A 24449-nucleotide genomic window follows, 5' to 3' on the forward strand; every position below is an offset into this window, starting at 1 on the left:
TACCCACCTCCCTATGGGGGGTCACCCCAGCGAAATTCCCAAACTACCCCTGCTTCGGAAATGAACTTCCGAAGCGCTTTTTTTTTAAAAAAATTTCCTTGATTCGGAAGTTCATCTCCGAAAACACCTCATGGGGGGTGCGTTCGAAGATGAACATCCGAAAACACCTCATGGGGGGTGAATTCGGAAGTTCATTTCCGAATTATGCAGAAACTGTGTTTTTTTTTTATGTTTTTTCTTAAACGCAACCGCATTTTAATTAAACGTTACCAGCAAATAAAATAAACAATAGATAGACTGAAAACACTAATATGATAAATAAACAAAAAAAAATACTAATATGAAAATATTATATACAAACCGAAATAAATAAAAATAGTGTGCTAAATATACAATCCAAAATCAAAAAATGAATAAACCCCACCACTACTGGGTGTGTCTAACCCGCTCACCCTGGGCCCTCCTCTGCCGCCTGTACCCCGTCGCACGGCCCGCATCAGTGACGATCATCTCCATCACGGCGACTGCCTCTGGACCGCCCTGATGAATGACACCTCGATGCAACGCGTCCCGCCCAAGCATCTCTATCCGCTGGCAGATCAGAAGGAGATCAATGGCGTGGTCATCCTCCGCCTGCCGGTTCTCCAGGATCTCCTCGTGTGCTGGCCTAGGAGCGCCGGGAACGTCGGGTCTCAAGAGAGGATGGGACACCCGGTAGAACCATGTGACGTACCCCTCCACACTGTGCCAGTCCTGGGTGACCCGCATGCGACGGTACTCCTCCGGTACCACATGATGCTGCCACTCCTCCCATATGGCAGTGAGCTGCACTCTGGTCACTGTGTCAGGAGCAGCCTCGAAGGGTGACCTGGGTATGATCTGCACGAACCCAAACTGCCGCATGCACCGCTCCGGGAGATACCGGACCATGATGCCGGTCCCGCATGCCAACCATCCTGAATATAGAGCAACCCCGTCGAAGGGGACAACCTGAGCATAGTCGGCGAACGGCCTCCAGGTGACGTCGTCGTGCATCGTGCGGTCCAGGTACAGGCGGTATGGTCTCACCGCATCGTTCCCCCTCTGGAGGGCGTATCTGGCGGCCCTGGGCATGGCGTCAACGTACGCAGGATCGATGTGGAAGCCGTGGATGCGGGAGAAGTAGGAGATGATCCAGCTCTGAAACACAAATACGATAATGTATTAAAAATAAATACGAAACATAAATAAATAAAGAAATACGAAAATGTGTTAAAATCAAACGTACCGTAAGCAGAGTGCAGGATCCGACCAGCTGCCTCGTCCTCCAGTTGGAGGCCTCATTCAACTTCTGGTAGAGATATGCCAGAGTAGCTGCCCCCCAGTTCCACTGGTGAACGGTATCCAGGTCCATGAAATAGCGGAGGTAGGCCACGTCGACGTACCTGGCGCTCTTGTCCACAAAGCATGCAGCGCCTACCACATGCATGTACCAGCACCGAAGAGCGCAGTCGCGGTGGTACTCCCTGAATAGGTCGTTACCCTCCTGCTCGGCCTCGACCGCCGTGTCCAGGTGGAACTCAAAATAGAGGCTCAGTGTGTTGAACCGGACATGAGGCCCAGAAGTCGAGACGCACTCCAGGTGAGCAACCTCGTGCGGCAGGCCCAAATAGTGCATCATCCACTCAATGGCCTCGACCCTCTGGATCCTGGAGTGGTCCAACAGCGGCCCCCTAATAGGCAGGTGGAGAAGACACTAGACGTCATGCAAGGTGATCGTCAACTCCCCCACCGGCAAGTGGAAAGAAGACGTCTCCTTGTGCCAGCGCTCCACAAATGCCCCCTGCATGCCGGTGCTGATGGTGGTGTACCCGGTCATGCAGAGCCCGCAAAGCCCTGAACCTCGCACATGGTCGTTAAACCACTGAGCTGCTGGTTTAAACAGACCGAAAATCTTCCTGGAGTGGTTCACCATTTTCAATGGCTCTCTCTCCTGTTACAAAAAAAAACAAATAAGCGAGAAATAAACGGTAAAATTATAAAAAATGGTGACAAATAAACGGCTAAGTTAAAAAAATACCTCTCCCTCCCAGATCCGCCGAGCGACGTGATCCTGGTAGTGAATCAGCAGGGAAGTGTCAAAAGGCCCTCCCGAAAAGCTATCCACCTCCTGCTCCTCCTGCTCCTCCTCCTCCCCGACTGGAGGGTCAACATCCGGTATGACCTCCTCCTCCTCCTCCTCATCCTCATCCTCCTCCTCTCGCTGGCGGGAAGAAGATACCGAGCCAGCCTACTCCTAGAGCCTGAAGCAGATGAACTCTCCACCAAGTCCTGTGGAACGCGGACACGGCGTCCCCGTCCCTGCCCCCGTCCCTGGGTCGACGCCAGATGCGCCGCCGCCCGCTCGCGTCTAGCCGACGCAGTCTGGGACTCTCTCCCCTATCTGATGCGTGCTGGCTGGTCTGACATGATCCTGTAAACAATCGAAATCGATTAATATGCGAGACAAATGAAAAAACAAAAAAAAAATGAACTTCTGGTACAGTTCGGAAGTTCATTTCCGAAAACTAGGATGGAGGTGTTTTCGGAAATGAACTTCCGAAACACCCCCACGCAGAGCTTCTCTGCAACCTCCAATGGCAGACCCAAAAACCTAAACCAAATCCATTTTTTTGCCTACTAAACATCCTAATATCAGTACTAAGCTATCTTAATGTCATTTTTTCAGATTCTAAACACCCTAATATAGTTTAATCAAATAGATCTAAAACTTGAAAAAACAATGATAAACTTACCAATTAGTGTTTAATGATGAGTTTGGTTGAGTTTGGAAGAAGAGTTTGGCTACTTCACACTTGCTTCTGCAGAAATTTCGCCTATGGAAGTGTTTGATGATGATTAGGGTAAATGATTTGGGGGAGGGGGAGAGTTCTGCTTAATCTGCAGAACGCGTTTTATTTCGGAAGTTCATTTCCGAAATTGTAGTTTCGGAAATGAACTTCCGAAATAAGACATTTTTTTCAAAAAAAAAGGCGCTTTCGGAGATGAACTTCCGAAAACACCTTTTTCATGCATTTCGGAAGTTCATTTCCGAAGTCAGGGGTATAATGGGGTTTTCACCAGAGGTGGACTAGAAGATAGGGAGGTGGCCAAAGAATTTCTCTTATAAAATATAAACAAAAGTTTAATCGCAACATAATTTAATTGAATAATTTATAACAAAATAATTCCATTGTCTACTAAATTTCAATAAAAGAAAAATTATTTCAATGTTGGGATCTCCTTCTTCAATATCAAAATCATCTGTAACAAATTCAACCGCATCTACAACTATGTTTTTATTTTTTTTATTTTATTTTAATTTTTAATTAAAATAGTCAAAATGACATTGTTTTAATTTTTTAAAAATAAAAAAAATTAAAAAATTAAAAAAGGCATTTAAACCACCGGTTCACAAAAACCGCCGGTTTTTCCGGTTTTAGCGGTTTACACCGGTTTTGACCGGTTCACACCGGTTCAATGACATTCCCGATCCAGCTATTGAACCAGACCGATTACCTGGCCGGTTCCCGGTTCGACCGGTCCGACCGGCCGGTCCGGTCCGATTTTTAAAACACTGCTAAAAAGTATGACCATCAAGGATCGTTTTCGATTCCATTAATTGAGGATTTATTAGATGAATTATGAGATATTTTCTAATCTATATTTGAAAGCAGGTTATCAACAAAAACATGATGTCATTGTAGAAATTATTGAGTCACCGACTAAATCGTTCTCTTTAAAACATTTCGTCACACTGCCTAAAGTTATGAAAAACGGTTATTCAATCATGCTTTCTCAAAGATAAAATTATTGAGAATCAAGTGTGAGGAAGACATTTCACCTTGGTTGAATAGAAGAATAAACACTTTATAAGTGAGAGAACCCACACACACCTATCACCTTAAGGACAAGAGGGGTGTCTCTCACAAAGTGTGTCCCAAGTGTAATATGCTCCCTCGTTGACCCCCGAGTTGCCTCCATAAAAAATAACTCAATTTTTCAAATAATTCTCCAAAGAGAATTCAATAATGGGCGTTTTGACAACTAAAAATCATTTCTCAAACAAAGAAATTCAAATAATTGTCCAAAGAGAATTTAATAAAGATCTTTTGACTACTAAAAACAATTTCTCAAACAAAGAAATTCAAATAATTCTCCAAAGAGAATTCAGTAATGGTCTTTTGACTTCTAAAAATAATTTCTCTAACAAAGAAATTCAAATAATTCTCCAAAGAGAATTCAATAATGGTTTTTTTACTGCAAAAAATAATTTCTCAAACAAATAAGTTCAAATAATTCTTCAAAGAGAATCCAAAAATTAATATTTGACTCAACTCAAACGAGGAGAAATTAACATAATCCTCTAAAGATAATTCAAGAAAATACTTGAAAAATTCAACGAGTAGAAAGAAATGGGGGAGAAATTGACGCTTCGACAATTCGAAAGATGCAAAGTTATGAGAGCGAAGAAGGAAAAAGTCAATAGAAATTTTTGGTGTGTTTTGGAGTGAAACATGTGAATTTCTTAGATATTGAAGTAAGCTAACCACTGAATGAAAACTAAGCTATGTGAGACTTAAGGAATTATCTCACTTCACACACAAATACAAAATTTTTTAACAATGTGAGACTTCAACAATTTTTAAAAAAAAAATTCATCATATCGGAATATTTACATGTTTCAACAATGCTTCAATTTAATTTAGAAAATGTTTCTGAAGTAACGTCAACCGTTTTTAAGATTGTGCATAAACATATGTGTCTACAATGTGAACCTTTGCGTATCAAGTAGGATTCCGATTCAACAAGAGTGACAAAATTGTCTTGAACTCTATCTCAGACATCAAATCCTCACACAACCTTTTCTTAAGGTCTATTCTAATAGCCAATGCTTTAATGGCTCGACACGTGTATCTCGATTTAGTGAATGCTTTAGAAATTTTGTCTTGAAATTCTATAGGAACCAATCAAAATTCCACAATCACATAGGTGAGTCTATGAAGAATACTCTGTAGATAGGTACTCCCTCATACACAGTATACATCTCATTAAGAGTTTCTATTATCTCATCCTCTTTTCGCTTCAGGAATCATGCTTCTCTTATTTATACTAACATGACCACCTCATATTTCTCACAACTTGCTAAAATCCATTGAACATATTTCTTGTGATCTCTAGTATATTAGGGGTCGGATTATCATCAAGAATAAATCATTTCTCTATAGGCATTGGTCTCATCTTCTTAATGTATTAATGATTTTCTCTAGCTAATCCTTTCGTCAAAGGATCTACTAAATTTTTATCAATGTGTACATGATCCATTCTTACAACTCTTTTAGAGATACAGTCTCTAATCGTGATGTGTTTTATTTTTATTTGACATCTCTTACCATTATACTAATATTTCTCAATTTTTTTTCAATAGTTGTGGAATTATCACAGTGGATCAGCACAATTGGCATAGTTTTTTTTTCCATAAGCGAGTCTCAGCTAACAAGCATCTTAACCAACTTACTTTTTCAATAGCAATCGCTAATGATATCCTTTCAGACTCCGTCGTGGACAAAGTCAAGATAGTCTGCTTCTTTGATTTCCAAGATACAACTCCTCAAACTATACTGAACATATAGCTACTAGTTGCTTTGGAATCAACTAATAAGATGTTAAAATCTGCATCGTTGTATTCTTCAAATACAACAAGAAATCTCTTATAATATAAATTGAGATTCATGGTCCTTTTAAGGCATCACATGATTCTCTCAATTGCTTGCCATGCTCATTACTCGGTCTACTTGTAAACTTGTACAACAATCATACGATATATACAATATCTGGTCTAATACAATTTGTGGCATACCTATGACTGTCAATGATGCTCTCATACACATTTTTTCTAACACTATAAACAACATTCTTAAATAGTACAACATTAGGATCGTATGCATGCAGGTTTACAACCAAAATAAATATATTTCCTTAAGCTCTTTTCCACATAGTGAGATTGATCCAAAGATATTTCCTTTTTAGATATAGTGATCTTGGTTCCAAGAATCGCTTTGCCTACTCAGAGGTCTTTCATATCAAAGTTGTTGTGCAATAATGATTTCACATCATTTACGACATGAAGGTTTGATCCAAATATGAGTAAGTCATTTACATATACAGAGACATATGATAGTAGAAATGTCATTTTCAGATTTGTAATATACGCATTTGTCACTTTTATTCACTTTGTACCCATTCAATATCATTAAGTAATCAAAATTTTCATGTTATTACTTTGGGAGAAACAAGTATATTGAGATGAAGTTTCATTACTTGAGGGGTCTGGTGTGTGCAGTCTAGTTGTGATTAGGATATTGTCGAAGCAAAGAACAAGTTGTGGATTTGTTAACAAAAGGTGTAATAAATGTGGTGTTTAAGAAGCTTGTGACAAATTTAGGTATGAAAAACTTGTAGCATTTGAATTAAGGTGGGGTATTGAAAGTCCTTGATAATTCAAATGCATTGTGGAAGCTTTTGAGATTGTTTCGTGGAAAGCAGCTTCTTGGAAAAACACTTCTGGAAGTCTGGTAAAACAAAGTTTCGAAGAGGAAATCGATTACCCAGTTTGGGGAAAACGATTTCCTGAGAGTTGTGCAGTTTTCCATTTGTTGTTTCAGTTTGGGAAATTGATTACCCCTGTTTGGGAAATCGATTTCCATCGCGATTTTTTGTATTTTTAGTTGCTTTTAAGCCTGTTTTCTGTTCAAGCTTGTATTGTTTAGTATCCTATAAATACCCCGTCATGTAACTTGGTTTGAAGTTAATGTCATTTGTTAATATTTTCTCAATTATTTTCTCTCACTCAATATCTCAATTAACTTCATCTTCTCCAACCCTCCACTTTCTCCATTGATTCACCTAGAATCCGACCTATTTCTTTTCAAATCTATGAGAATATGAATAAAACCATATTCATTGTCATTTCAACAACAATTTATTATGCTTCAACATCTAAATGATTGATAATTAGATGAACAACTAATTTGTAATCTAATTCATAATTGTGTACACCGCACAGTAAATTTTTAATAATTTTAAGTCTGATAGTACTCACACAATCTAAAAGGACATCCATATTTTCTTGATTTTGTGTCATCATATTTCATCTTTCTTCTTGTTTCTTTATATTTATCCCTGTTTCGCATCCCATCACAATAATTTTTCTTTTACTAGAACATACCTCCTCCCGATAACTACACCAAAATTTAACTTAACAACTTTTATCACGTACTCATTTAAGCATACCATCACATAATATAAGCTTTTGTTTAGTGATAAAATACTTTCTATCATTAACTTTATCAATATGAGATTCAAGAATACTTGATTCACTAATCTCATCCAGACCAACACATCTGATTCCTCACAGATCATCAGATTGACAATATCAAATGCACCCCATATCTATAGTAGTTGCACCTAAAAAACAAAATAAAAAATATATATTCACACTAGTCTAGAAAGATCCTTCCAAAAGTGATTTAAAAGATCATATAATTTATAACGGGATAGTATCGAAAAATTGATTGTTTGTGGAACAAAAAACACAAACACACACACATATAGAGAGAGGAGGGATCAAATTACATTTGAAGAGTTACACCATGAGTTACACTCGTTCGTAACTTCATTTCGAATAAATATTTTTTTAAATCAACCGTTGGATTGAAACATAATATCATATAGATCGTACGTATAAAGTTTGAGATTAATCTATAATGATTTACTATGTCATCGAATTACATCAAAATTAACGTTATATGAAAGTCCATTTTGACGTTAACCTTTGTGTATCTTGAAAGTCCATTTTGATTTACCATAATGATTTACTATATTTACTCCAGGAGTAAATTATTATAACTTATTCCAAATCTAGATCATTTATTCTTTTCAATCTAGTGATTAAAAATAATAAGTAATAGTTTTCTCTCTCCACATTTAATTACTTATTATTTTTAACCACTAGATTGAAAAGAATAAATGGTCTAGATTTGGAGTAAGTTATTAAGTAAATATAACCCTCCTTTTAAATATATATATATATATATATATATATATATATATATATATATATATATATATATATATATATATATATATATATATATATATATATATATATATATATATATATATATATATATATATATATATATATATATATATATATATATATATATATATAAAAGGTTTGCTACAATAGACTCACTTGTTTCTATGAAGTTTATTTTAACAACATGCATCTTAGAGTGTATTTAACTACTTTTTAGTTAAAACTTATTATTAAAACACACCTTAAAAATAATTAGATCTATTGTAGCAAACTCCTTTAACCATTTTTTAGTTAAAGCTTGCAAAAATATCCGATAAAAAAATATATATTTTTGTGAAAAATGAGAAATATCGATATTAATCGTTAAATTTAATTAACGCTTAACATTCATTAATTCATATTAAAAGCACATTAATGAATTTTTGTCTATATTATATTCAATATTTGAAAATTCCATAAAAATAAAAATTTCTTCAAAAAAATTTTCTATTTTTAACTATTATTAGAATATTATTACAATTGAAGCATATTTTCGAAAATATTAGATTTAATATTTAAATATTATCGCAATATTTTTCTATTCTAACTCCTAAACTATTGATTTTAGTTTGTTATGTAATGTAATAATTTCACATCTTAATATTTTTAATCAAATTAAATATGTGATAATAAAATAATGTGTTTTAATATAAAATGGTTACAATAGTAAAACTTGAATGAATAAAAAAATTTCCAACTTGAAAATCAAGTTTTTTTCTTCAATATTTTAGAACAAATAAAAATATAAGTTATAAAAACAATGCTTTTCATTAAAAATGATCACAATAGCAGAACGTACCAAAAAAAAAAACAATTAACTTGTAAATAAACAAATCAACTAAATTAAAATATGTATGATAATTATGCATTCTAAAATATTTTTAATTAAATGAACATATATATATATATATATATATATATATATATATATATATATATATATATATATATATATATATATATATATATATATATATATATATATATATATATATATATATATATATATATATATATATATATATATAGGCGATAAAATAATAATATGATTTATTTATAATTATATAACAAATAAAATTATATAAATTCTTAAGTATAAATTAAAAACTATATTTATAATATTATTCAAAATTAAATAATGACTAAATCTATATCAATTTTAAAGTATAAAATACCTATATTATAAATAAAATAAATTTTATAGATTAAATTAAAATCAATAATTTAAGAGTTAAAATAATAGTGAGAATAAAAAACTATGAGGAGGGATATATTTACTACAGGAGTAAGTTATTATAACTTACTCCACATTTTGACCATTAATTCTTTCAAATCTATTGGTTAAAAATAATAAGTAATAGTTTTCTCTCTCCTCATTTAATTACTTATTATTTTTAACTATTAAATTGGAAAGAATGGTCAAGATGTGAGTAAGTTATAATAACTTACTCTTCGAGTAAATATATCCCTCCTAAAAAACTATTGTGATAATAGTTAAATTTTAAGCATAGTATTTCGAAAATATTCTCCTATTGTGATAATATTTTGATAATTAAAGAAAATAGAAATATTTTCGAAAAAGATTATTTTTATGAACCACCATCTCCACAACTACGGGCTCCTGGACCATTGGAACCACCGGCTCAACAACCATCTGCTCCTCAGCCACCTGCTTCTCAGCCATCGATTCCTGAACTGTCTGCACCTGAACCATCGGCTCCTGAACTGTCTGCACCTGAACCACCGGCTCCTCCCACAACAGTGGATGCTTTACCAGTCCGACGACGAGGTGCGCAGAACCCCGCCACCGCCTCCTCCTTTTACGGTTAGAACCGATCGGAGTAACACGTCCAACACGTAGCTCAGAGGCATGCGCCTCATCAGCAGCTCGACTAACCGCACATGCTCTATCGGTGGCCCGTCCCACAATAGAACTGTCCCTGCCTCTGGTCCTCACAGCATAATTTAAAAATCTAAGACAAATAGCATTTTAAAAAAAATAGAAATACCGGAAATTTTGAAATTCCCAGTGCACCAGAAAATTCAAACTTCTTGTATGATAATAGGTACTGGAAATTTCAAAATTCCGGTATGATAATTAGTAAATGAAAATACTGTAAATTTCAAAATTTTCGGTATCAAATACCGTAAATTTTGAAATTTCCGATAAAAAATACTATAAATTAAAAAAATCCGATTGCTTCCATAAATTTGTAAAAATGTGATAATCAAAATTAATTGAACATTTTAGTCTTTTCATAAGTTTAAGGAGTGCCATATTTAATTTAGGGGTGTCATGTTAATGCCTCATATTTGAGCCTATATTACAATATGACATTTTTAGCCTGATTTAAAAAAATTAATGCCCAATAAAATCGGTCTATTTAGGGCCGAATAGCGGTTTTATCAGCTCTAATGTAGCACATTTATTAATTTTTTAATAATATATCTTTATTTATATTTCAACTCAATTAACAACTTTAATAATTATAACAATAAAAGTATTTTTAGTAAATAAAGCTAAGTTTATCATTATAATCAAAATAAATAATCATTATCATAAAATAAAAAATATAAAAAAGAACAACTATTATGAGATAGATAACACATAGCCCTATTAATCAATATATTAATTAATTATAAATCGATAATTGTGCATAACTATTCAAAGAGAAAAGGGGTGATGCACTGACAGTGTAAAATATTTTTACACTGTCAACCAATCACCACCCATGTATCCAATTAAACCATTTTTTTATTTAAAAAAAATTTAATGACATGGCACATTTATGATTTTCTATTGGATGATAATATAAAATTATTTTACACTGTCAGTGCACTACCTTTTAACTCATATTCAAATTATTAACTTTAATGAACAAAAATCTGACCATTAAATTATCAGTATATTATAAAATAATTGCGCCAGTGCAATATTAGATTAGACTCACCAAAGTGTTAATTTACTAAAATAACCATATCACTTTCTACGCACACACCGAAAATGTGTCTAAATAAAAACACATCAAATACATAATGTGTGGGGTTATGTCATAATTAACGCTTATCGAACAAGGACATTAACGTCATTTAAAAGTCTCTTTCCAGACAGACACGTTCGTATTCCATTCCAGACAGACAGTCACCGTTTCTTTCTCGTTCTTTCCAGTTTGTCTTTCGGTCGTTGAGTGATCCCAACAGCCTCACAAAACCTTCAACTTTGCAACACGATCATTCTACAAATCATCGATTCTATCTGTGAGTAATTCTATCTTCTACGAATCATAATATTTGAATGAAAACCTCAATGATTTTCTTAGCTAAATGTTTTAAATAATTTCTGGTTAATTGCATCAAAAACAACATGATCAATTATAAATATTTGGGGATTTTCTGAATATTTACCAAATATTCTCCAAATTAATATGATGGCCTTGATTGACCTGGGTCAATTGTCTTAATGTTTAAATTCATGTGTATAATGTTTTTATTGTTGTTGTGGTAGTTTCATGTTATTAATAATTACTAATGTTCTATGGAAATGCCGCCTTTTGTGTAGAGAAAATATATTGTGCATTGGAAGCTGTTTCGGATTCTGGTTGAAGGATTGAAGTGGGATTGTTTGTGAGTAGAGGAGGATGGCTTGTAGGGGTTGTTGGGAATGTGTTTTGAAGCTTTTGAACACCTTACTGACCATTACTGGTCTAGCAATGGTGGGATATGGGATTTATCTCCTGGTTCAATTTGGTAAAGCTCCGGATAACTATTTGACCGTTGATACTGGCAGTGCTGATCAAACTTATGTTCTACTTAGCCGACCGATGCTTATGGCGTTGCCTCTTTCCAACAACTTTTTTGATGATTTGCCCAAGGCCTGGTATGAATGCTGATTCCCCTCTTTTGCGTCTTTTCAATTTTCTTTAGAATAGTATCTTTGGGCATGTAGAGAGAAGACATGTAGATTATGTGGTAAGGAGAGTAGATCAGATGGAGAGAAGTCAAACAACTAGTGGTAGAGGAAGACTTAGAAAAACTATAAGAGAAGTCATTAAGAAAGATCTCGAGATTAACGATTTGGATAGAAAATGGTTCTATGTAGAACATTATGGCGAAAGTTGATCCATATAACTGACCCCGCTTTGTGGAATAAGACCTAATTATTGTTGTTGTTGTTGTTTATTGTTGTTGTTGTTGTTGTTGTATTATCTCTGTTGAAGTCTAGGCAATTGAAAGCAAAAACTATTCAACTTACTTTGGAAAAAATAATGGGTAAAATTCATTTGGGTACAGCTACCATTATGTTAGCAACAATAACATGACATCTAATATAAGGTTTCTATTGTGAGCAGCTATGTGGAGACCTGCCAATGCCGATTGATCGTTGTTATGTGATAGTTGAAAGCATGCTTCATTATTTGGTGTAATTAATGCATTACTTTTTGTTGCTAATGTTAAATAAACAAACTTGAAATGAAATTTATTTACCATAAATATATTATTACACATCACGCACCAGATGTGAGTTAGAAATTACCTCTATTTCTTCAATGTGTGTGTCGGGTAGTTATTTCAGACCTATTGGCGATATCTATTTAATTGTTGGCAATGACAATCATGGATGAAACAACCGTATTCTTTTTTCCTCGATACTTTCTGTCTGCATTCACCCTAGTGGATTATATTTACTACAATTCGTTACTTTTATATACATCTCATACTATTTTATCTGACTTGCTTACACTGATTGTGTATTTCATGTCTGGCAGGTTTATTTACTTATTCATTGGAGTTGGGGCAGTTCTCTTTGTTATTTCTTGTTTTGGTTGTATTGCATCTGTGACACGGAATGGATGCTGCCTGAGCTGTGTATCCTTCTAGAATTCTTATGCTATTGTCTAACATGTTTAATGGGTTCATACAATTTCTACTAATATACAAAAGCACGAGTTGCAGCATCACTTTCACTTACTATCTCTCCTTCAGCTGTGTGTTTGTGTTTAACTGCGTACATGTATTAATCTTATAGAAATTGTTACTTAGTTTTCCTTAATCCAACAAAGTATTCGGTTTTGGTGGTTTTGCTGATCTTAGTAGAGCTTGGATGTGCAGCCTTTATATTTTTCGACAAAAACTGGAAAGAGGTAAGTTGTCACTAGTAATTTATAATATGAAATACCAGAAGTTATATTTTCCATCTTATATTTATCTTCTTTTCAGGAAATTCCAAGGGACAAAACTGGAAATTTTAATATGCTATATGATTTTCTGAGAGAGAATTGGACTATTGTGAAATGGGTTGCGCTTGGAATTGTTATCTTTGAGGTAAGCAAGAATTGTTATGATTGAAAATATTCTAAGAACTAATGTAAAAGTCTCCTCTTACCGTACCCTACTACCTACCACCATGATTTTGGACGAGGCGCATGGCAAGATAAAATGTTTATACATGTATTATGTGAATGTGACGTGCCAATTGATATATGGTTATGGAATTGTAGGCTCTTCTTTTCATCTTAGCCCTTATTGTCCGGGCTGCCAATAGGCCAGCAGATTACGATAGTGACGAAGAGTTCATTAATCCAAGGCAGCAAGCCCGCCAGCCTTTGCTGAATAATAGACCAGCAGGCCCTGCACCAGGTGTACCAGTTACTGGCACAGTTGACCCACGTTCCAACAGAAATGATGCATGGAGTGCAAGGATGAGGGAGAAGGTGCAATCTTTTGTCTCTGTCGTGCACTTTATTTATTATTCTTGTTTAAGGAATTTTTCATATGCTTGTCGGTAGTCTTAACTTAGTCTTAGGATTAGTTTTACAGATTCAGTATATTTCATGATTTATTTACTTGTTTGACCGGCATTAATTTATAGTATAAGTGGAAGATTAGTTGGTGAGTTCGTGTGTTGACTGAGTTGCTGCACTGAAAACTAGTATTTGGATGTGTATTGGTTAAGTAAATGAGTTTGCTAATGAGTCTTCTATAAATGGAAGAGTCTTGCATAGGTGTGCCTCCTTTGTTGAGCTTGGTTTCTTTCATCATAGAGTAATGTCTGTTTAGTTGCAAAAGCAAGAAGTAATCAATCATACTGATGTTAATTTTGCAATAAGAGAGAAAGTGTCAAAGAAATCAATACTTTTGATCTGAGTAAAATCTTTCGCAACTAGATTAGCTTTATACCTTTCTATTGAACCTTCTAAATTGAATAACTATCATTTTATGATATTCAGTAAGAATGGTACAAGGCGCTGTTTATATAGATGAGGATATCAAAGCCATCTATCGGACTAGTAAACATAAAGTGGCTAAAAACTCCTATGAAAGTAAATAAATTGACCAGGGACTAAGTTAAAGTGGAGCTATGTATTATCCAATAATCAGCCTCGTTCTTCATCATGTTGCGAGAAGAATTGGAATGCGTACTCTATTCATTCCTTGAGGAAATAAAAAAAAGTGACATGGTTGTGGGATGTTAGTGGAGATGTACATGATACATTTGAAGGCAGTGGTGATCGAATTTTTGAATCTGCTATTTTTGAATAAGCTAGAATTTTTGAATAAGCTAGCTCCATCCACGTGCCCACATGCGCTGTATCTGTGACTGCTATTTTTTATTGGGACTAGTTTATGCCTAATTCAACCCAATCCGTAGTTGCTCAAAGGGTGAGGGTTGACCAAACCCTAAAAGGACAATGTTTGCACAATGTTCGATATCAGTAGTTAGTATCTAGGCCATATGGTATCCATGTCATATCAAGTATTTGAGCTTCATAATGATACATTATGAAGTATCTCGATCATTCTGTTAACATCATTTCTTAAATGAATGGCTAAACCTGATTGTATTGTGTTTCTCTTGTGTCATATGAAGCATGATATCCTTTAATGTAGGTATACTATTTACATATATTATTCTTACTTTGTAAAATGTTTATTGCATTGTGTATGTATGACTATCTGACACTAATGGTGCCCCCTCCGCAGTATGGTCTGGATACATCAGAATTCACATACAACCCGTCTGAGTCACATAGGTTCCAGCAAGTAAACGCACAACCAACTGAAGAGAGGAGCCGTTGTACCATAATGTGATCACTCCAAAGTCTGAAGATTGTTATTGTTGTGGGCAATGGAGTTGAAGCTAGAAGTTTGTGAGAAAAACAAGTGTTGATTAATTCTGTATATGAATCCTAATATACTGGTTCTCCATCACTTTTTTCTTCTCTATGACATAAAACATATCATTTTGTTGTGTATAACATTTTCTTGAGTGAGAAACCAGCATCATAGTTAAGGGAGTAAACTACGTTATTCATAATGTCTGTATTTTAGGGTGATCACCCTTAGTTTGAGTCAAATGTATTTCTGTGAGGCTACTTCCACACCAGTTAAAATACATCACCTGCATTATGGTGTTTATTTTTGTGTGCTAAAGTCTCTACTAGCCATTTCTGTTAGTGTGTGACATGTAACATGTAATACTCTATTTTAGATTTTCTCCTGTAACTTGTGCTAGTGAATGGTTAACGCCTAACTGCTAGTGTTTGAAATGGTAAACTGTTGTATATACATACCTATAGAGTCTCAATTTCTGTTGATGTTTGTAGTGTTGTAGTGTTTTTTATGGCTGTTTGGCTCCCGGATTTGTGTTATTAAGTTGATCGCACACGTAAGTTGATCGCACACCCGATGTGTCTTGTAATTCCATAAGTATGTCCATCACTATCAAAATGAGCTAGTCTAAATGAGCATGTCTGCTGCCAAGCCCGATAAATCATATGGCTTAAGGTTTAAAATTAGAGTCTGCATTTTGGAGAATTTTATGTAGTACCCAAATAAGGACACCCCTTAGTTACTAACACTTTTATTATAATACCCTCGTATTTAAAACATTACAACTTTTACCATTCAATTTATCATTTTTAGGAGTTTTGAAAAAGTTTAGATTTATTTTGCATTTTTTGAAACTTCGACCGAATGTTTACAAGTGTTTTTTTGAAATTAAATTTATGTATTTATACCAACAATTTTACATTTATATTTCTTTATCGGCATTTTTGAAATGTCTGGTAAAGTTCAAAATTTTGCTTTTTATTTATTATTATTTTTTTTTACATTTTTGAAAAGGGAAATGCTTGTTTTTACGAAGGTTTTATACAGAAGAAACACAAGAATACATTTTGACCATTAATTTATATGATAGTCTAATCATGATTTCTATCAAATACATAAATAACCGTTTTTACTTTAATAGAAGTGCTGCCACGTATGGATTCTTACCATTCTTGCATTATTTCCTTCGTATTAAATAGCATAGCTCTTTTAAAAAATATGTTATTATATGTGTTTTTGCCAGTATTTTAAAAATGGCGCTAAAAATGCACATATGCATATCAATAATTTCAAAAATGGGTTGATAAAACACATATATGATACTACATATTTCAAAAGTGCAAATAAATGCACGGTCATGATCGAATATTTAAAAAAATTCAATAGTTCATTTTTTTTATAGTGAGGACAAGAGAAATAAACACCAAGATTGTTTCTGGAATGATTGTAGAGCAAAGATAGTAGCTACAGATAGCTTTGGTGGTGGTAACAAAGATGATGGAGAATAGTTGCATTCTAGGGCGGATAGAGTAGTCTCTATTGGTTCTCACCATAGTAGGATTAAGTAGTTTCTCGAATCTCGTACTCTTCAGCGTAGAGGAGGTAGAGTTGGACAAACCAGAGATCATGATGCCGAGCCAGATGTTGTCGTTGTTGATGATGTTGAATCAATAGCTTAGACTAATATGGAGGTTCTTCCTCATGCTGATACAAAGGTTCCTACTCTAAGTATTTCTAAAGAGAGTAGTGCGTCGAGGACAATTAAATAGATGTCATATATGCCTAAGTTTAATGTAATAGTTTGGAGTGCATTCGACATTACTAAATTTTTATTCTATACAAAATGAAAGGATGATCTTAGTACCATGCAAAATAGTAGGGTTATGGTTGAAGCTGAATCCATGTACTTCTCTAGTACCAAAACTAACAATCATGTACTCGCATCTAAAACGTACTTTGGGGTCATTGAGGAGATTTTGTAGATTATTATGTTACTTTATAACTGTCTTTATTTAAATGAAACATGTAGAAATCGATGAATTAGGATTCACGCGAGTTGATCTTTAAAAGGCATCTTATATGAACGAACCATTCATCATGGAACTCCAAGAAAAACAAGTTTTTTATGTCATTGATCCTTCTAACACTAGATGGTCAATAGTCTATAAGGAAAACATATTAATAGTGATAAAAATCAAGATTTAAATTTTGAGATTCCTTATTTTAACAACACATGTACGTCTCTCAACTGAAGAAAATGATTCAGATGATGTGCATGCTATTTGTCATTATCATCAAGAGGGGATATGGGAAATGTTTTATATCACTTAGTAATATATATTTATTCATTTTACTTTTTTTATTCTTTTTACTAATATTTATTTTTTCCGACATGTAGAGATGTCGAAGGATACCCTATTTTGCATTCTTTTAGAAGTAAAAGTCAAAAAATTAAAAAAAAAATCTAGAGTAAGTGTTATATGATGCATGTTGTTGATATTTAAGTTTGTAGTTGTTGAAGATTAAATTTTGAAGGTTATTGTTGAGATCAATGGTTTAAATATTTAATGTTGTTGTTGTTGGTGATTATTCTATTTGATTTCAAATGCTGTTCAAATTATAGTGCTTAACGATCGGTTACAAATCACTAAAGAGAACTTTTGGACGGCCTACAAGAAATTGCATTTTGATTATTGCTTTTGTTGATTAATTATTTATTTTAGTTTTGTTGTAAAATTTTAAAATGTGGGTCATTATGACTTTGCAATTGATGTAAACGATGAACATTTTTTATACAATGTTTCTGTTTGAGAAATTGACAAAAGGTTTAATGTTTCTGTTTTAGAAATGGACAAAAAAATGTTTTGTAATATAAGTTAAAACAAAAATATAGAACAACAACAACTAACCCTTATCCCAATAGGTGGTGTCGGCTACATGGATCAACTTTTACAATAATATTCTATCAATGATCATGTTTCTATCCAAATCATTAATCTCGAGATATTTCTTAATAACTTCTCTTATAGTCTTTTTGGGTCTTTTCCTTCTTCGATTTGTTTGTCTTCTATCCAACTAATCTACTATCCTTACTATATAATATACAAGTCTTTTCTCTACATCTTCAAACTACCTAAGTCTATTTTCTACCATCTTCTCTACTATAGGCGTTACCCCGACACTATCTAATATTTTCATTTCTAATTTTATCTTGTCGAGTCTTACCAGACATTCACTACAACATCCTTATCTCTACTACACTTACTTTATTCTCGTCAGTATGTCCCGTACAAAATCACATATCTGACTGCAGTCCGATAAAGCAGAAATATAGAAAAATAAAAAACTAAATAAATTTTCCCCCTTGGTTATTATTTCAAACCGAGGTAATAATACGTCCTCTATTACCTCGGTTTTTCATATAATCGAGAGAAAATGTGGGGTGCACCATGCAGTTATGAAAATAATAAAAATGCAATTGCTAGGGATTGAACCCATGATCATTAAATCTTTTTTCTCGGTGGACTCTACACAAGAGATAAAATGGCGCACATTTCTTGACGCTCTTCGTTATCTCACATACGAAGCCAAGGTGAACCCCTATTTCTAACCGAGGTAAAAGGGGTTTTTTGTTGTAGTGATTCTACATAGTAGAAACAAGGGCTTAATGGGCAACTCTTCTGAGTCTTCCGCAAGACCCATAATGAAAGACCCGAGTGAATTTTACATGGAAATTCCTTCTTCCAATGCATCAATCACCACCCCATTCAATTAGACGGTTGTCCGCACAATACACCACATCACGCGCGAACAATTTCAATCGCTCTTGATATTTAAGGAAAAAAACACAACATTTCAGATATTCAAATTCATCCGCACTCACACATTACTTATGATTTCTGAGTGACTTGGACTTTGAAATTCTAATCTTACATATTCACCTCGCTCCGTTTTGCATTAGAAATATTCCTTCACCACCACCATAAGACATAATTCCACTACCCCACTACCTCACCTAGCTCCTAACCGAACATAAAGAATAGAAGCGTTCCAACACTACATTATTCTATTCTAATCCATTTGTTCTATGATATTATCAATCTAAAAATATACAAGTTGCTTTCACTTATCTTTCATCACTCAAATCCATATTAACATTTTGGATTTGTTAGTTAATTTAACAGTAATATTGAAAGTTGTTATTCCCCTCACCAACTTAGATGGATGGATGCATGCAAGCTTTCAAAATTGCCACCTTCACATATAGTGCGCACAATCTAACCCTACATCCTTGCCCTCACCTCCTCAAATCACCATTCTGTTTTATGCCTCAACTTTACAAAAGAAATATGCTCAACTTGTCGACTTCAATACCTGTTTTAGCATAGTATAATACAAGGAACAAAACTTTAATTCTATTTAACTTTTCAAAATTTAGTGTCTCAACTCAACTCTTTCAAACTAGAAAACATTATCTTCCTAACTACTCTAGTCTATAAACCTTTTCATGTAATCTTGGTTATATTTATTTATATTATAAGATAGGTACTTGTTAGGGGAATTTCTCCCATGTGGGGATCATTGAAAATAATCTGATTTGTACGTATCTTTTTTCTTCTTAGTTGCCTGTCTCATCAGTTTCTGTTTTGGCTTCTGCTGATGTATTAATCACTTCTACAATTTGTGGCTGCAGTGATTTCTGCCACTGTTGTAGCATTATTGGTCTAACCAATAATAGTAAAATATACCCATTTGGATTATTTTATGATTAACACTAATTACTTTTATTAGCTACTTGCTTACCATGTTGACTCTATTCTAATTAATCCTTATGAATAGTGATTATATAGGAAAAAAAATACATGTTATTCATCAGTTAATGTGATTGCTGATGTATTAACTTCTACATTTTGTGGCTATAGTGAATCTACTTGTGAAGTAGATATTAGTTTCTGCATTATTGTTCTAAAGTAGTAGAAAAAATTAGCAACTTGGATTATTTTATAGTTTAACCTTTTGTTGTTGAGAGTATGTTTTATTATTAGAATATTTTGCAGGACCAGTAGTATTCCATTTTGTTTTCTTTACCTTATGAAAGCTGTGGTGGAGCATATCTAGCTGATATTGTCATTTCACACGCTTATTGTCGATTACGAATACACAGGCGATACAGACACCGAACACGACACCAATACTAATACGTCGACATCTATAATAATTTAAAAAAAATAAATTTGTTAAACGTAACCACAAGTGTTGGTGTCGTGCTGTCCGACACTGACACTGACACGGACACGAACACGTCTTTTTTCAAGAGGTGTCAGTGCTACAAAGGTTGTCTGTGAATATCTACCTTTCAAATAAGTCCAACTTAGTTGGTTACTTAAATATATTAATGGACAGATAGTGGCTAAAAGTTGTAACTTCCATATTTAGAAGCTTGAGCTTTGAAAGTTAGGTTCAGTGCAGTACACAAGTTGAGTTATAGTATTTTGACTTGAAGCACAATGAAAACAAGAAAAGGAAAACGTTCTGAGGTTAGCTTTAACATGGCTTGTAAACTTCTATGATGATATTTATACTAAAATGTATATATCTTATGTAACTGTCTTATTATATGAGCTGCATTTTCTTAAAATATTTTTGTTTGGTTTTATGACAGGTGTTTTGGCCTTCCATAGTGATGAAGAAATGGTTGAATATAAAGCAAAAGGTGAACGATTTTAGCGAAGATGAAGCGGATACTGAAACTGAGAGTGAAGATGATGAAGGTATGTGCTTCATCATGTTAACCATGAAAGTATGTGAAACTAATATAGATGATGACATGTGTGATTTGATATTTGTAATTCAGATACATCTTGCAAGGACTACAAGATGAGACGACACAGAAGAGGAAAATCAGAAACTTTGCGCGTTCAGTACATAAATACGAAGGAAGTGAGGTATGATGTTAATCTGATCACGCGATATGTCGTTAACTTTGAAAAATATTGATTCGTGAAATTAATTATATAATTTTCAGAGTAACAATTGGTACTTGGAATGTTGCTGGAGTAGCTCCATGTGATGATCTTGAAATTGAAAGCTGGCTTTGTACTCAAAAGCCAGCAGATATTTACATTATTGGGTAAGTACACGTGTTTCGATATTATATAAATCGAAGAGCTTAATACATTATCAAGCATCTTTTCGGTTGAGGCAATGGCGCAGCTAGTGAGGTTCTAACTTCTAACCGAGGCGTGTCTGTTTCTTTCTGTTGCTGGTTGAAAACTATTTCCAAACCGCCTCTTAGGCCTTGGTTTATCCTCGGCCTTCGAAGTTGATGTTACTTATGTGTTGGTTTTTGTGATGATTTAACAGTTTCCAAGAGGTGGTTCCATTGAATGCTGGAAATGTGCTAGGAGCTGAAGATAATAAACCGATTTCGAAATGGGAAGAAATCATTAGAAGAACTCTAAACAAATCATCTGAATCCGAAACCAAACAGAAAAGCTATAGTGCACCATCTTCTCCTGTTAGAACAAACTCTTCACTTGAAACACAAATGAATCTACTAGAAATGGTGGATGAGGGAGAGAAAACCATAATTGGTATAGAAAAGAATCTTCAATTGAGGAAAATATATGACATAGATCTTCAAACTATACTTGATTGGCCTGAACGTCCATTAGGCGAAACTCGTCATTTTGATTCGACTCCAAAGTTGCGTAGAGTACTAAGCAGTTCGGCTAAAACTGGATTTAGTATGGTAGATAGTGCTTCGATGTATGGTTACGGAAAGAAAAGTTCATACCGAAGTTCTGGGAATTTGAATTTGTTATGGAGAGAAAAACAACAAGAAACGGTTCCTCGAGTAGTTGATGTATCTGATTCTGATATGTTATCTGATGAAGAAAATGATAGTTTCAATGAACTACAAGATGATAAAGATGTTAGCGAGAAATCACATCGTAAGTATGTTAGGATTGTGAGTAAGCAGATGGTAGGAATATATGTGTCTGTTTGGGTGCAAAGGAAGCTGAGGAGGCATATTCATCATTTGAAAGTTTCTCCTGTTGGAGTTGGTCTTATGGGCTACATGGGAAACAAGGTAATGGCATAATCATAAGATAAATCACTATATCTGTGCATTTGTTTATAATATGAACATGTTCATGTTAACCTTAGTAGATGAGGTAACAAATTATGACTAATGCAGGGGTCTGTTTCGGTTAGTATGTCTGTTTTTCAGTCGCGTATGTGCTTTGTCTGTTCCCATCTAGCTTCTGGTCAAAAAGATGGAGCGGAGCAAAGACGAAACTCAGATGTTCAGGAAATTCTACAACGCACTCGTTTCTCTTCCGTCCTTGACACAGATCAACCACGCACGATTCCGTCACACGAGTAAGCATGTTTTGCCTCACTTTAATTTGCATATTCTTTGCTAAGAAATATTTCACATCAGTATTGTGAATGGAAGATCTTGGATTCATTGATGGTTTGCTTTATGATGACAGTCAAATTTTCTGGTTTGGAGATTTGAATTACCGTATCAATATGTCGGATGGCGAGGTTCGGAAGCTAGTAGCTATAAAAAAGTGGGATAAACTCATGAATTATGACCAGGTAAGAACTATGAAACCTAGACTAAACTAAACCACTTTGTGCAATTTGTTCTAGCTTTTATTAAGGCCTAAACTTAGAGTAACTTGTTATGCAAGTTTCGTTACAAAACTTATATTCAGATTTCAATGGTTCACTTTATTTGCAGCTAAGCAATGAATTATGTAATGGACATGTATTTGAGGGATGGAAAGAAGGGTTGGTAAATTTTCCACCCACTTACAAGTATGACTTTAACTCCGATAAATATGCGGGCGAGTTCACACAAGAAGGCGAAAAAAAGAGATCTCCAGCATGGTAAATACAACCCTATGAACATTTTTTTTATTTGTAGATAAAATGGTCATAATCACTAAAACCATGAGAGTCAGAGTTCAAACTCTGATGTTGACGTCCAACCTAGCAATATTGGCTCTTGCCAGATGAGCTAGGATTTGCGGACAAGCCTGTGAACATTTTGTTAGCGCATGCATTAGACGATTATTCTAATGTGTAAGATTATGCAGGTGTGATCGAATATTGTGGATAGGAAAAGGAATAAAGCAACTCGAGTATCAATCTGCAGAAAATATGCTCTCGGATCATCGACCAGTTAGTTCAATCTTCTTGGTTGATGTTGAAGTAATCGACCGGCGGAAACTACAACGAGCTCTAAATTTCACAAGTGCAGTTGTACATCCAGAGATTTTCCTTTGAGAGGATGATGGAGACATGTTCTAGTAGATAACATGGCAAAAGATTATGTTTATATGGTTTTGTTTATTCTTCTGCAGGGTGTTAACACTTTGGTTGAGGTTTGAAGCCTACTTTTTGAGAGTAATAATGTGAATATGAATTAGTTACATGGAGGAGATATATGTAAATAAATATACATGGGATAACATACTGTTTTTAAAATGTGTTATGTGTTGTGAGAAGAATAATAGTACTACTACACTGTTCTCAAGAATATGAGTTGAGATTGATAGAGTCTCCATGTTGTTGGTTAACTATGGTTTTGAGATAGGTGGTTTCCATGTATTTCCGCCTCATGTAGCAAGAAACTACACTCTGACTATACCAAAGAATATGGTTACAGTGTCACAAATGCAATAGACTCAACACCGTGAATGTGATAGTGCTAATTTAATTGTAGTTGCCAATGACAAAAATCAAGTACACACTCAAGGCGACAATCTAAGGCGAAAATCAAGGGAAAGATTAAGTCAAAGAATCAAAGTAAAAATTAAGGGAATATTGGAGGACAAAATATTTATCATTATTGGTAATAGAATTAGAGATTGACCTAACTCATCCATACTAAAGTGACTTATAAGATAAGTGGTGTCATTCTATATAAATTTTTTAGAGGTTCTATATCAAACTAATGTAGGATTTGAGATTTTCTAAATACATTTCCTTACACCCAACACTATTGACTTTGGTGCACGGATATAAACGGTGGGTGGCTCATGGTCTGATCGATAGACTCTGATATTTTATTAGAGTTAGAATTTGTCCTAATTTATTCCTTTAAAATCGACATGTAAGGTGAGATGTGTCACTCTATATAAATCCTTTGTAGGCGTTATCTTTA

The 24449-nt window shown here is 34.2% G+C and overlaps 1 protein-coding gene and 1 pseudogene across 1 annotated transcript; both read left to right on the forward strand.

The window, feature by feature from the left end:
- Nucleotides 1-11260: 11260 nt before the first annotated feature.
- LOC131638433 (tobamovirus multiplication protein 2A-like) lies at nt 11261-15726 on the forward strand. The gene is made up of 7 exons (XM_058909003.1): nt 11261-11416; nt 11718-12035; nt 12925-13024; nt 13219-13299; nt 13376-13480; nt 13657-13869; nt 15140-15726. Exons 2-7 carry the CDS (start codon nt 11797-11799, stop codon nt 15245-15247), a joined length of 846 nt encoding a protein of 281 aa, XP_058764986.1. The 5' UTR covers nt 11261-11416; nt 11718-11796; the 3' UTR covers nt 15248-15726.
- A 4634-nt stretch (nt 15727-20360) lies between these two features.
- LOC131638444 (type I inositol polyphosphate 5-phosphatase 2-like) lies at nt 20361-23840 on the forward strand (annotated as a pseudogene).
- Nucleotides 23841-24449: the final 609 nt, after the last annotated feature.

Source organism: Vicia villosa, linkage group LG1 (genome assembly GCF_029867415.1).
Source record: "Vicia villosa cultivar HV-30 ecotype Madison, WI linkage group LG1, Vvil1.0, whole genome shotgun sequence".
In the NCBI taxonomy this organism is placed as follows: domain Eukaryota; kingdom Viridiplantae; phylum Streptophyta; class Magnoliopsida; order Fabales; family Fabaceae; genus Vicia; species Vicia villosa.